This window comes from Oryctolagus cuniculus, chromosome 5 (genome assembly GCF_051225735.1).
Source record: "Oryctolagus cuniculus isolate XC-2025 breed Fujian yellow rabbit chromosome 5, ASM5122573v1, whole genome shotgun sequence".
Classification (NCBI taxonomy): domain Eukaryota; kingdom Metazoa; phylum Chordata; class Mammalia; order Lagomorpha; family Leporidae; genus Oryctolagus; species Oryctolagus cuniculus.
In genome coordinates, this window is record NC_142871.1 from 39,661,069 (window position 1) to 39,675,826 (window position 14,758).

At 40.2% G+C, this 14,758-nt stretch overlaps 1 protein-coding gene across 1 annotated transcript in view; it reads right to left on the reverse strand.

Annotated features, from left to right (window-relative positions):
• Positions 1-596: 596 nt before the first annotated feature.
• LAMA2 (laminin subunit alpha 2) overlaps positions 597-14,758 on the reverse strand; it is a 705,005-nt gene continuing 690,843 nt past the window's right edge. The window contains exons 61-67 of the mRNA XM_089333528.1: positions 12,088-12,200; positions 11,591-11,780; positions 9,601-9,756; positions 7,409-7,562; positions 4,642-4,772; positions 2,599-2,821; positions 597-967 (exon numbers count right to left, since the gene is read on the reverse strand). Coding sequence (XP_089189654.1) covers positions 810-967; positions 2,599-2,821; positions 4,642-4,772; positions 7,409-7,562; positions 9,601-9,756; positions 11,591-11,780; positions 12,088-12,200 — 1,125 coding nt within the window. The 3' untranslated portion in view covers positions 597-809. The remainder of the gene's footprint in view (positions 968-2,598; positions 2,822-4,641; positions 4,773-7,408; positions 7,563-9,600; positions 9,757-11,590; positions 11,781-12,087; positions 12,201-14,758) is intronic.

Sequence of the window (14,758 nt, forward strand, 5' to 3'; positions counted from 1 at the left end):
TTCATTGCTTCTCGGTAAGTAAAAATATATTTCCGCATCATTCCTTTCCAACTAAGTATAGATTGTGATTGTCATTGCACACTTCAAGAGCCCCAAGTCTAATACTGTGGCATCAAATGTGTACTTAATTGGCATTCTGGAGTGTGGTTCTGGGATCTCCCCAAAGCCTATAAATCACTATCAAACAAGAAAATCAAGTGATTAAGCTCTCTGGCCTGGATCTGATCTATACTTTCTACCTTCAGCATAAAAAGGTATTCACTCCTATGGCTAGTTAAACTATCTAATAATGAACTTGGATCAGGGAAATGGTTTGCTAATGCTTTTACAAACACACAGAGTAAGAGAGCCGATTTCTTCCCAATCACATATGCCAAATCCACTTGTTTTCAATGGCTTGGACAGCAAGCCAAAGCTGACAAACATGGAAAAGGATGATAAAAGTATTACTAGGAATAAGTTATTTTTTAAAAAAAGACTGCCTTTGCCAAATTGAATCTGTACCCTTTTCCTTGATGATTCCAGGGCAAGTTGCAAATCCAGCACTTTATGGTCAGTTGCTTTTTATTATTAAAGACACACAAAACAAGCAATTATTGAGAATGCAATAATTGTTTTAATATTCATAGACTTGAGAAGTGATTTGAATTAGAATTCAGTGTAGGATTGTGAATTAGCACCATCTGAGTACAGAAAGACTATCTACGTGCACAAATTAGTTTTATTAAAATACATACATAGGTAGATATAGTTATGGTACTTGTTATACTTGCTTTGATAGACCCTTCTGGAGGGGAAACTTATTTTGGTTAATTGGCTGGGCATGACACAGGTTGAACACCCCTCAGTTCCAGGGCCTTGGCAAAATTAACCTCCAGTGGTTTGCCAGTGCCTTTGGTGAGCCTCAGGGACCGGATGCATCCTTGGAACCGAATGTTGGTGGTCAGGCCAAACTGGTTGAGGCCATCTGAAAAAACAAACACGAGGGCTCATTTTGACATGCTGCCGACCAGAACGTTGAGAGCATGTTTCAGAGTCAACCGCTGGCTTGCAATGAAACTGGGACATGGTCTTACATAAAGTTAGTGATTTTGTGTTTAGCTTTACTGGCAGATTTGTGGAAAAATACTAACTATAATTGTGAAATATGTAAACGTTTGGTCTTACGCATTTTAAGTTAAGCCAACTATTTGGTTAGGAATAAAATGTTGATAATAATGACTTAACCTATAAAATTATATTTAATGAAACAAAGCAATTTATCAAATACTTTTAATGCTGAATTAGGACATATGTTATGTCTGAACTTTTAAAATTTGTTTGAAAGGCAGAGGGACACAGAAAGAGGGGCGGCAAGAGGGAGAAAGAGAAAGACACAGAGAGAGAGAGAGAGACCCAAGACCTTGCATTTTCTAGTTCACTCCCCAAATGCCCATAAAACTGAAGCTAGGAGCCAGGAACTCCATCTGGGTCTCCCATGTAGGTGGCAGGAACCCCAGCACTGGCATCATCTGCTGCCCAACCCAGGGTGCACTGAAGTGGGGGCTTAACCCATTGCATCACAACACTTGCTCCGGGACATGCGTTTCTATAGGTGACCTCACTGTTTTCTTGTATTATAAGATTACATCCCAATAGGTTAAGTGGAAGCTCACATAAAATCTTGCCTCTTATCAGGAGGCCCCATATTCGGCATGCCTACTAGAGAGTGTGCAGGGTCCCACGTCATAGGCCATCAAAGGGAGAGCCCATGATCTGCCTTCATAAAATCTTGGCGTTGATCCTGCTTGAAGCACAAGGAGGTCTTTGGAAGTCCCAGAAGCAGCTTTGAGAAGAGGAGCTCTCAGTAGCCCCTCCTACATCTGTATCTCTTGCTCTGGTGAGCACGGCTGAACATCTTAGTTGTTGTGGGAAGCCTAGGAGCTTCATATAAATAGGGACAAAGCCAAAATAAGGACAGCATATTTCAGGAGTCTGTGATTACTGTGATTATTAAGAGGCTGTTGGTTTATGTCCCATCAGGTTAGCTACTCTTCTTTATGGGCACTTTAGGTGACTCTGTGGTCCACATTGCTACACTTAATGTGCAGCAGGAGGATTTTGAACGCACATTTATTGCTTGGGTTTCTTTGTCACTGAAATATAAATTCTATAAAGACCTAAGGGGGGGGGGGATTAGCTACATTTAACCCAGTGATTTCCAGAACTTGAGGAAATAACTGCTACAACATTTTATGATTCTGCTGGAATATTAATATTAAAAGCATCAGAAAGAACACCAACATTGGTCCCAATTGCTGTTAAATGCCTCATATCATTTATAGGCCAAATTCATTTCCTCTAGCCTGCATGTCTGCACCAATGAAGCACTGGGGGCTAGCATGAAAAGGGTCAATCCCAGGTGGTTTATATAAGTAATATCATTTTACACCCTAGAAATTTCAGGTAAAGTATTATTTATGGGAGTAGATTCTAAGGCTGTGAAGCAAGTACACTGAAACACACATTCTTGAACATACTTATACATAAACGTAAAAATTTTCAAAGCCACTAGCATAACAGAGCATGCAAATTCTTGCTGTTGTAGCCAATATTCACCTGGGAAACCTCCCACAAACACAGGGTCATTTGTGTCAGCTGAGGTAGATGCAGGGTTAGGGCTTTGGGCTTCCACTCGGCTCCCATCTACCGTGAGCTCAATGCGATGTTTGATCTTGTTGGCAGTGACTTTATGCCATTGCCCGTCACACAACTGCCCAGGGATTCCCGCATCATAGATAGCAGTGAATAGGCCAGCGCCATTGTCCACATGAAACATAAGCTAGAAGACAGGAAATGGTACAGGTGGCTCCATTAGAGGGGCTGTCTGATGGTTCCAGTAGCTAAAATGATCAAGTCTCCAGGAATCATTAGAAGGGAACATCACTGTGGCATATTAAAATGTTTTAAAAACGTAAGAAGTTAAATACAATTTTAATCATTAGAAGTCACAAATTATGTTCTTTGGTTTTGACCATTTTGGGGATTAAGTGGTGAAATGTATGAAGTTGGAGCTGCCAGGTGACAAATGAAGGACCTGGTAGTATTCACAGAGAAAAATTCTACCACAGAACTCTTGAGAGCACAACAGTTCAGAGTGAACCTTATAAAAATATTCTTAAAAGATGTTGTTTAAAGTGATTCATTAATTTGGTCTACAAATTCACTTTAAAGGATTTTTCTAAATTAAACTTTTGATGTTTTAATTGCATATTTTTTCCTGCATGGATTTCATTTTATATACAGGATTGAGAGCTACATAAATTAAGTTTTTGGAGCATGTTTCATGTCACAGGTGCCAGAGACCTGAGCCAAAAGGCCAGTTAAATGCCTAACAATGAAGAACTTAGATTAGAAGTTCTTGCTTAAATGAGAAAAATCTGTTTTTAGTAATGTAGAAAAGGCCCCTGAAATTTGAGATGACAGAATTCTTTTGAAGTTGATGAAGAAAAGAAACGTATTGAAATATTAAAAGCATCAGTCAATTTGGCAGCATGTTTCACAAGGTAAAAAGAAACAAAATAGGGTTTTGAAAAAGATGGAAAGTCAAGTAAACAAGTGAAAAGTTTGCAACCTATGTAGTTGATATAATGAAGAGTTCACTGAGTGGAGTTTGTAAGAACAAGACTTGGCACGTAAAAGGGGTTTGCTGAGGAATGTTAATTGTGCTAGAAGCCCATGAGGAAATGAAGCGTACTCAAAAAAAGATGTAAAAAAGTATGTTTTGAAAACTTGGCAAAACTATGAAGTACTGCTTGCTTGTTAATTTTTGTTTTTTTCATCTCTAAGCTCCTGGACTTTTTCTTCATTTAGTTTGTCTATATTGCCTGGTTGCCTTCCAGGATGACTTGAAGACTGAGGGGAAGGAGGGAGGAGCAAGGAAAGTTCGTTTGAGGTCCCAGTGTGGTTTTTCTTCTTGGAAGGCAACAGCACCCCAAGGTGGAAATAGGAGACAGAGTTGAAGTAGGACTTTTGTAGAAGTGTGAAATGCCTTGCTTTGCCTGTCTTATTTATGATACAAAGTATGCATGAACAGATCATCTCACTGAAGGGTGTTGTTCCTTGCATTGCAGGGACTACATAGATGTTCTAGATTATCCATTGTAGGCAAAGTGACAAAATCCTTTTATGAATTCTTTTTTTTTTTTTGAAATGGTATCTGCATGTTCTAAATAGCAATTGAGAAATTCATGTTACTTTGACTCCCGAGAGAAGCCTACCCTGTTAAGAAACAGACTGATTTTAAATGATTCAAGCTGCCTCTACCTTTGCTTCTACTGGAATCAATAGTTTCTTAGACTGTGTGTTCATAAAGAGAATAACTGTACTTCTGGCAATACTGCATGAGCTTGGAATCTAAAACCATTTGGTCCAGCAATAGTCAACCTAACTGGCTTGTGTAGAATTAATACATCCAAAGTATATGCTGTGCCACAAAGGAATTATGCTTGAAACACATACAGATTAAGATAATCTAGAAGGCTCAAAAGATATGATCTAACTTCCTGCCAACAAAGAATACAGCAGGGCTTCAACATGGAGTTCTCCGTGTATGGACAGTGCCACAGAGAAATCACAAGTGTCTGCACTGCTGCCGCTTACCTTTTCATCAATCATTTCAATTCCCATCCCATCCATTTTCTGACTGCTGATTCCCAGAAGAACTCCGGTGGTTCTAGTTGTGCGGAATTCAAATTCTACAAGAAGGTCCAATCCCACTTTGAATCCACCAACTGTAAAATGAAGATTAAAAAAAAATTGTGGAGTTCAGTGTAAGAGTTTTCATTCAAATGTGTGCAATGCAGTGTTACCGGATTGCAATTCATGCTAGTCAATTGTAATGAGGGTTGTAAATTCCACCCCTGCATATGGTCTATACTTCCACCATCATGTTGCATTTTATATCCATTGCTTTATTTCTAGGTCAATTTCCCTCCCAGAAAGTAAGTTTTATAGGCCAGAGATTTTGTCTGTATTTCTCGCCATCTTACCTTGTGCCCAATAAAGTAATCTAGTACATAATGGAGTTTTAATATATAGTTGTTGAATAAATGAATAAACACTGAGATGGACACAAAGAATTTCACAGCCAGGTAAATGTTAGACGTCTCTGTTGGATTAAGGAAAACTTTTCAGCAATTAGTACAATTGGGGTAATTGAAGTGGTTCCATAATGATCTGAAAGGGTTAAAAATTTCTAAAATCTTAATAGACTAATGGCAAGAACAGTTTTGTTAGAATGGTTCTGGGACATAAACAGATTTCTCTACTTCATCCATTTAGTTGTTTAATCTACAGTTGCCCATATTTGATTCATTGATTTGTTTGATCTTTTAGCAAGTACTTAAGTTATGACTCAGAAAAAATATCATTTGTTAAGATACATCTATACCACATCAATTGTTATGAAAGAGCTCATAGAAATTTTCCCCATGCCATTCATTAGGCAATAAGTAAATGTTTTGTGTAACCACAGCTGTCTCCAATGACGGATGGAACCTATTACATGAAAGACTGGTTTTGCTGAGCACCTTCATGGGTTTGGATGGGCAAAGGTGGATTTGGAGCCGATTTTTAAGAGCTAAGGGTAGAAGAAGCAGTATTCTATTAAATAAAACAGGAAGGAGGGCAAAGAGAGGAATGACATGAGGCAGTTGAACTGAGGACTTAGGAAATGAAGAAGCCGATAAAAACCCCAGCGATTGGGTGAGTTGAGAGCTAGTAAGAACAAAGATGTCAAACACTAAATTGAAACTGTATGTTTCCCAGTGAAATAATCTTCCCCACCACCGCCTACGTCTCATATAAATTGTATTATGGTGTGTGTTGATGAGATGGCAGGAGCTTTTGGAAACTGGGGAAGTGGTTAATTTTCTGCTCCAGTTTAATCCAGAACCAAAAGAGCCCAGGCAGGATGCTGCAGATGCTGAAGTTCAAATCAAATTTGAACAGGAGAATGCTTGCCATCTGTGAATTTGCAACAATCTTGGGAAAGCTATTGGACCTTCACAACACATGGAACTCGAGGCTCAACAGAATCTTCAGTGTTTGCATATTTAACCTATCCTGTGTTTTCCTGTATTCTGCTTCTGCAAAGGTGAGGTCCCACTTCGGTCCTACTATTCCACCTCCCACAAATTTTGCCTGGGGGTGTTCAACTTCTCTACTAAATTTGAGCTCAAATGTCAATCCCTCCACAAAACGTCTTGTGATTTCCTCAACCAAAATTAATCATTCTTCTAAACATTTACAGAATCTGGCTCGTATGGCTTTTTGTTTTGAGCCATTTTATTGGTTATTTTTGAGAAAACATCTTAACTATTGATAGCATATATAGGGCATATATAATTTATTTATTAGTGAGGCAGAGAGAAAGAAGTGATCCATCCACTGGTTCATGCCCTAGATGCATGCAGTGGACAGGGTTGGGCTGAGGCAGAAGCAGGAGCTGGGAACGAGGTCTAATTCTCCCAGGTGTACGGGAGGAACTTGATTACTTGAGGCATCACTATTGCCTTCTAGGGTCTGCATTAGCAGGAAGGTAGAACCAGGAGCCAGAGTGGGGAATTGGACCCCAGTACTCTGATGTGGTATGCGGGTATCTTAACTGCTAGGCTAAATGCTAGCTCCTTGAAAAGATATTTTTGAAGGAAATAATTGTATCTTATTACCACTGTGTTTCCCTTAATAACTTCTAGGTACTATATGTGTGTTAATTTTGTTTTCAGTGAACAAATTCACAAACCTATGATAGTCATGAGTCTGAATGTTATATCTTAATATGTTCGATTTTTTCTCTGATTATGTAGAAGTTATTTCCTATTTTTCTTTTCAAGCTGTGAATTCATGACTAGGGATTTAGATCTATAGTAGGAAAGGATATTTACAGAAAGCCAGGTCAAAAACAGCTATTTATCATCAAAAAGAAATGGGAACCAGTATGTGTACGCTGAATGTGTGTGTGGGTGTGTATGTGTGTGCAGTTGGATCCTGAAGTGAACTATGGCAGGAATTGATGAAAAAGAAACAAAAACAGTAACTCGTCTCCAGAAAGAGAACTGGATGGTAGAGTACGACAAAGTATAAACATGCGAGCCTTCTTACAGAATGTTGATTTTGCTATTACTACCTGCAGTGGAGATGGAATAAAACCACCAAACAGACTTTTACTTTAATTCTTCTTTTCATTCTTATCAGACATAGATGCACAAATGTTTAAGAGGCATCTTTTTATTACCTCTGTAAGTTTATTTCTGATTTAAATAGAAAATTCTAGTTAGGACCTTGGGGAGTTCTATTTTTCTGTCTGAATAAGAGATCAGTACTTGTACCTAGTTTATACATCCAGAAAGAAAGGCAAGAGCCTTACCTGCTTTGGCGTAACCGGTCCCATCAAAATATGTTCCCTTCTGAGCATGTGCAAAGCATGTCCCAACATGGAAGCTGGAAGTTGGCTGCTCCAGGTCAGCAGGGGCTTCTGCCATGTGAAGATTCCTGATGCAGCCATCAATGCTGTAGGTCACCTGAGTATGCAGGGCAGAAGAAACAAATGTCACATTTTAGCAGAACTTTGCCTTTCTCTGGAATGCAATCTTTTTTTTTTTTTTTTTTTTTTTTGGTGGGGTGCTTGATACATGTGGTCATTAGTTTGTTCTCTGAGGGTACCTCTTGAAGCTGCCTGGATCTGTGCTATCAGCCCAGGCTTCACAGCATGAAGGAAGAAAATTTTGTGCTTCCAGTGTATGTGATTTGGAATATGATGATTCTGATAGTGTAACCACTTAAATGCCAGGCCTTAGTATGTTTCCACTGGGTTGACAGAGCTGTGGGCTCCATATGGGTATTGTAACATTTAATTAGTCTCATGCTCCTGTTTTCATGTTTCTATTAAGAGTTTGTTAACCTTAGTGTGTATATATATATATTTATTTATTGTAATATGTGTTCAATTTCTATTGGAAAAGTTAATTTTGCTTGGTTTGGTGCTTCTTCCTCTTGCAAATTAAATAAGCCCTCCCCTGAGGAAAGACACATCCACATAGAACTTGAAAGTTTGCATGAAACATTTGGGTTTCAAGGAATTCAGAAATAATGCTACCATATTTTTTTCCATCCTATTTCATCTGGTTTTAGGAATTCAGGTTAATCATGTCTGTCGCTATCACTTCAGAGACTCTTGGCTTTGACAGACTAAGGTAGCACATCCATAGCTGGAAAAGGAAAGTCACACTGATCCACAAGGGGAGCCAAAGGATGAGGATTTGTAACTGTAATGGGCAATTGTCTTGGATGAATGGAAAACTCTGCTTTATCGTGTGTTCTGATATAAGCATGGAACTGTATTACATTTGTAGTGTGTTCTCTAATCCTCTGCGCTTCTCAGAAAAATGAGTTCCAAAGCACACCGGGACACATTTCCTGGCAAAAAATTACTCAGTAAATATTGATTTATAAAATTGAGAACTTCAAATTCTGTAGCCAAAATTGGATAACTGTATTCTGAATAGGGCATCAACATAATAACATCATCTTCGTCTTTCTTGTTCTCCAGTGCTTTCTTTCTTTTTTCCCCCTAAAAGATTTATTTATTTACTTGAAAGAGTTACACAGAGAGAGAGAGAGAGAAAGAGGTCTCCCATCCACTGATTCACTTCCCAGTAGGCTTCGCCAGTCTGGAGCCAGGAGCCAGGAGCCAGGATCATCTTCTGGTTCTCCCATGAGGGTGCAGGGGCCCAGGCCATAGCAGAGAGCTGGATCAGAAGTGGAGCAGCCAGGACTCAAATCAGCACCCATATGGGATGCCGGCACTGAGGGAGCTTCAGTGTGCCTCATTTTCAGCTATTGTGGGTATTTGAGGGATGAACCAACAGATGAAAACTAACACATACACATTCTCTTTTTCTCTCATATGAAATCCTCATTTAATCCTTATAGCAACTGTTTTGATTTGACACTTTCATTACCCTATTTTGTATAAGAACTTTATGAAAGAAAGATATAACTTGGGGCTAGCATTGTGGCATCGTGGGTTGTCACTGGCTGCGATGCTGCCATCCCATATGGGTACAGGTTCAAGTCTCAACAGCTCCACTTCCAATCCAGCTCCCTGCTAAGGTACCTGGGAAAGATGGTCCAAGTGCTTTGGCTTTTGTTATCCATGTTGCTCTTGGCTTCAGCCTGTCTTAGCCTTGGTTATTATGGCCATTTGGGAAGTGAACCAGTGGATGTGAGATCTCACTATGTCTCTCCCTCTTTCTATAACTCTGACTTTCAAATAAATAAACCTTTAAAAAAAATGTATTACTTGTTCAAGGGCACATTACCAGTCAACATAGTTAAGGAAGAATTGAAACTGAGGGAGTCTGGCTCCTTTGTGGGCACTGAGTATTCTGTATAATTACCTCTCATCTTTATCTAGAAAACCTGTTACTTCTCAGAGAGGAGTTTCTTCTTGATCCATAAGTGATCATGAGCCCATGTGATTTTTGTAACGTAAAATACATATACAAATAAATGACTCCTCCAGAGCGTTAGGCGACAAAGAAGCTATCAGACACTCACTGGACCAATTCTGCGGGTAGTGTAGTTGACGGGAAGTCCACCAACGTAGAGCATCCCCACAACATCCAGGATATCCGCTTTCTTGGGACTGATGGTTCTGTTAGACGCATCATCTACAGAAAGAATTCCTTCTTGCTTAACTCGCGTGATCTTGATCTACAAAAAAGAAGAGGAACCATCAATGCTGACCTTAAACAAATTTCCAACCTGCAGAGTATAAGACCTAAGAATATTTTTAGATATTTCCAAAGAGTAAAATTACAGAGTATGTGCTAACCTCACAATGTAAGCAAAAGGAAATGTTTTACCTAATATCTCAAACAATGTCTTCTAGGACTATCATTTCCAAAGGAACTTTAAAAAAAAAAATTCCTGCTTAAATTTTTGGTTGAAGTCTGTTTATAGGCTGCCAAGTGTGCATAGTTTTCAAGAGCTAGGCATGTTGTAAGGAGACCTGCAGACTGATAGCAGTGCCATGAGTTAACTGAGCTAGCAAAATCTACGAGCAGTTTGAAAAGTGCCTAAGTTTGAGCAAAACCTGGACTCAGAGCACAGTTTTGGATGTGTTGCATCCCATGGCCGAATGGGCCCCTCTGGTACAGAATGAATGGAAGAGCAGGGCGTAGCAGAGGCACCGCCAGTCCTGCAGCGGTGACCTCCACAAAGTCAGGAAGGAAGACGGAAACCCGACTGATGCAGAAATGATGCTGGTGGAGTGAATCCTCTTCTGGGACAGAATCAAGTAAGGGGTGTGAAGACTGGCTTGCCTAGAAGACTCTCTGATCTGACTTTTGGAAAAGGAGCATGGAAGCCTATGAAATGCTGGAGTACAGTGATGATTTGAAGATGGGTCCGGATCAGGATTAGAGAAATTTAACGCCTCATTTTACGCTCTCTATTCTGGTTTGGGAAGTGATCTCTTTAAAACCTTCAAAAATAAAATCCATCCCTAATTTGACTTAATTATAGCATTTAAGGTCCTTTTCTTAATCCAAGCCGCATTGTGTCCCATCAATATGTCTTTTTCTCATGTCGTATTTATTACACTATTAGCCAGAGTTGAGAATAACCCTTAATGAGAGCTGCTTCATTAGAAACAGTATTGCATGTCATAAGTGCCCAAGCAAATACAAAGATTTCATTTCTTATTTCTAAGGTAACCAACCAACTGGTTGACTTTGAATTTTTGGGGTGTTGTTTTTTTTTTTTTTTCAGATTTGTTGGCTTTCGATATAGTATGACAAGTCCAAGTGTGAATATATCAAATCTAACATCAATAATATCCTGCTTTGCAAAACCTTTTAGTGGTCTGCCTAGGGAAGCTTTACTTAATAGGCGATCACAGGTGCAGAGACAAATTGTGAGTTTTTGTTTTAATCAGGCAGTAGATTATCTATTTGCAGTCCTGCCAAAGAGGACAGTAGGCTGGCAAATGAGCCGTCTGTGCCCATTATTGTACCAGTTTCCAGGGGTAAGGCCAACATTTTAGAAGTTGTTCCAAATGAAACGATACCTTGGAGCCCTTTAAACATGATAGAACAGAGATTGGCAGACCTTGGGTTCTCACAGATCAGTATACAGTGGGGTTGGGGGTGGGCAGTCTGTGTTGGGCCTATCTTAATGTTGTCAACTTTCACTTTCGCCAGATACTATTTCATAAAGAGAGGTCTTTTGGCAACTTCAAATTAGGAAAATGTAATCTCAAACTCAATCTATTCCTTTAAACTGGATGCATAGTTTGATGATGAAAACACTCTGTTGTCTTGACAGATGTTTTGGAACCACAGACATAGAGCAAAGAGGTCAAATACAAACTCACTCGTCTCCTCACATTTTCTACGGTTGAGGCAGCTGTATAAGACACTTGCTTTATTTTTTAGCCCGGCGGCACATTCCAGGGTGAGTGTCTCCACTGGCCCAAGGTACTGGCACCAGAGGAATGCCAATGGCTGCCACCTGAGAGTACTGCCAACTTGCCTGGGACCATTACCTTGTGCCACTGGCCATCATTGATTCTGCTGGGGATCATGGTGCTGGTGTCCCCACTGCCCAAATCATAACTGAAGTAGGGGAATCCATTTCTCAGCTGAACTGTAGCAAAATCCGCATGATTGATCCGAGCCATGTAAAACAGCAAGCCTGATTCAGCTTCAGTTCGCACTTCTAGCTCAATTGTGAGGCTGTGGGGGAAAAAAAAAAGAATGTAAAGGCAAACAGGAAATGAGAGTGCTCTTTAAGGAAGGTGTAGTGGTATCCAATCATGGGCACATGAGTAAAATCTCAGGGCTACTGATTTCTTAAACTGCGCACTGTCGGCTCACACAAATTTAATTCACTGAGAACTGTAGGGAATAAATTATAAGACATAAACCCTAGACTCATTAATGAATAAATTCAGTTTATTAAACCTGATTAAACATGAATCCTCAGTCCATTATTTTTTCAGCTCTTACCCAGTATTGCAAAAAAAAAAAAAAAAATACATACCGGTTTTTAACTTTGGTGTCATCAAATGCGATTGCGATGTGACTGTTTTTTGAAAGCCCAAACTGCTTACTCCCCATCAAAAGAGCTGGTGCTGATTCTGCAGCACAAGGACCCTATAAAACATCAAGGAGAGAAAATCAGGCAATGATGGACTCAATTCTTTAAAGACATAGCACTGCTAATTCTTTTTTATCCCAATGTCCTCATATAATCGTAAGTTCCTTCAGAATAAAAACCATCTCTCACTCATCTGTTTTCTACTAGATAGAAGGCACTTATTACCCGTGAATGGGAATTAGTTTTCTGATATCGCCCCTTTGAATTGCTAAATGAATGTGCTCAACAATATTTATTCACATTTTCATTTTCCTCGAAGGAAATAGATTGTTGTTTCTGAGGAAACTAGAATTTCCTTTTCACTTGCACTTCACTTATGTACAGTCTTATTCCTAGGAGACTGAACAAGGAAAATGACAAGGTAGCCATCCAGGGTTATGAGTAGAAAAATTGTTCCTCCTCGCCCTCCCTATTTCCATCTCACACGATATTACTCTCCCTTGAAAATTATCAGTCCACTAGAAGGTTGCCATGAATTTAGACTTTCAAGATGGTGTATCAAAACCTGCAAGTCAGCCCATTCAGGCCTGCAGTCAGTTGCTAGGCAACCTCGCAGATTTTTAAATGTAACCCACCATACACCATTTCAACTGCCACTGTTCAAAGATCTGCTTCCCAGGGTAAATTAAGAGGGACAGCTAGGTGCAGGGCTGTGCAGTCACTTGGTTGAATGCTCCGCTGTGGCTACCTCACGATTCGTAACAATTTTTCAACAAGGAGCCCTGCATGTTCATTTCGAACTGGGTCCTGGCTAACTGGAATATATTTGGCTACATGCAACACCCAGCTCAATCAATAATCAAGGTTCCTTAAATGGCCAAGGCCACAACTTCTCCTGTTCTCTATTTTCACAAGATAGATTGATGTCACAGGGGGTTTAGGAAGTAGTTTAGAATGCACAGTACATGAGAAAATAACCTGCACATTCTCCCCAGCACATCTGTTTTTTAAGATCTGTGCTTAATAGCTCTGGATCGGGCCACTGCCCCACTGATAGCTGACTCAGCACAGGTTCCCCAACAAGCCCAGGCAGCCTTTTGATGTAGTGTCTTTCTTCCCAAGGAGTCACCTTGGAGGTGACTTCATCAGCAACACGGGAACTTTGCATTTGCAGCCGAAAAGCCTGGTTGCCTTTTCTCCTGAGCGTAGTCAAATGGAGCACTCTGCCACAGCAGGTAAAAGGCTTCAAGTGGTGTGAAATGCTATAAAATTGGGCTTCCTGGAAGTGTTTCCCTTCCTGCTTCCCAGGAGATGGTCCATTATAAAGGGCAGACTGTGACTGGAATTCACACAGCTATGCAAAAACCCAGTGAGTAGGACAGGAAAATGCTATACATTCACAGAGCTGTACCTTTTTTTATTACACTGCCTGCAGAAAGAGCCTGAATGGCAAGGTTGTGGTGACTTAATGCCTCAGCCCTCAGTGAGGCTATTAATAGAATTGGGATCATTTTTTAAGCGCTCATGCTATTTCCTGTACGGAGGACCATCTCAACAAACAGACGTAGCCTGCAGTCCTCAGACATCTCTAAGAGAATCTCATCGGCCAGGAATCCACTGGGGGCAGAATTCCACCCAAAGCATCTCCAAACTCTCTGCTTTGAGAGTCGCAGGGCTGGAAAGGTTACTAGATGCACAGGAATTAGGGAACAGTAATGTATTATCTAAAAGAAAAACACCGGTAGGTGATTGCCATGTCTGTCACTCACCCAGTTACAATATGTAAATATTAATATAGACTTAGTTTTCTAATTTGACTTTGTAAAGGACCAAAGGGGCAGTTGTAAAGATGACGTCCTTTATCGGTAGCAGCTTGATGTTGTGGAGAGCTTTTGTCTTTCCACGCCACGAGACATCCCAAACACCGCGATGACTTCTCTTGTTGGTAGACTGGACACGTGTTTCCACATCTTGTTCTGAGCTAGGCAGCAGCTCTTGGTCACATTCTATTGGATCTGCTGACTGGGGAGAGGCCCAACTTAAAAGTTTTGACCAGAAAAGACAGGAGCTTTGTTAAGGTCCTTTGAAGATAACAGGACACACCTCCTGGGAACGTAGGTAGAAAGTGCCTGCTGGGTGTGTGTGTGTGTGTGTGTGTGTGTGTGTGTCTGTGTCTGTCCCATCTTACTGTTGCACAGGAAGCCTCAAGAGGAGCAGACGCAAGGCTGTTCTCAGCTCGGCCAGTGCTACAGAAGAGAATGGTAACAAACTGATAGGTAACCTCGAGGTAGAAAAACCTCATTTTTCGTTTCTTTTAGGATAGCCAAATTGATGCTTTCTATCATGGATTTGCATCAGGATGGATATCATCAATATTGCTTTAATAAACTATCACCTTTATAAAAAGTCTCAGAGGTGTCCATCAAAGAGGGTTTTTGGATTAAATGGGAAGAAAACAATGACTTCTAGTATGCCAGTATTTTGGTGCTAATCTAGATTCCCTCCTCTTATTTGGTTAAAGGGGAGATAGATTGTATTGTGTGTTCCTTGCACAATTTTCCCCGGATGGGTCAGAACCAGGTCAGTTTGGAGGGTGAGTGTGGGGCAGCACCAT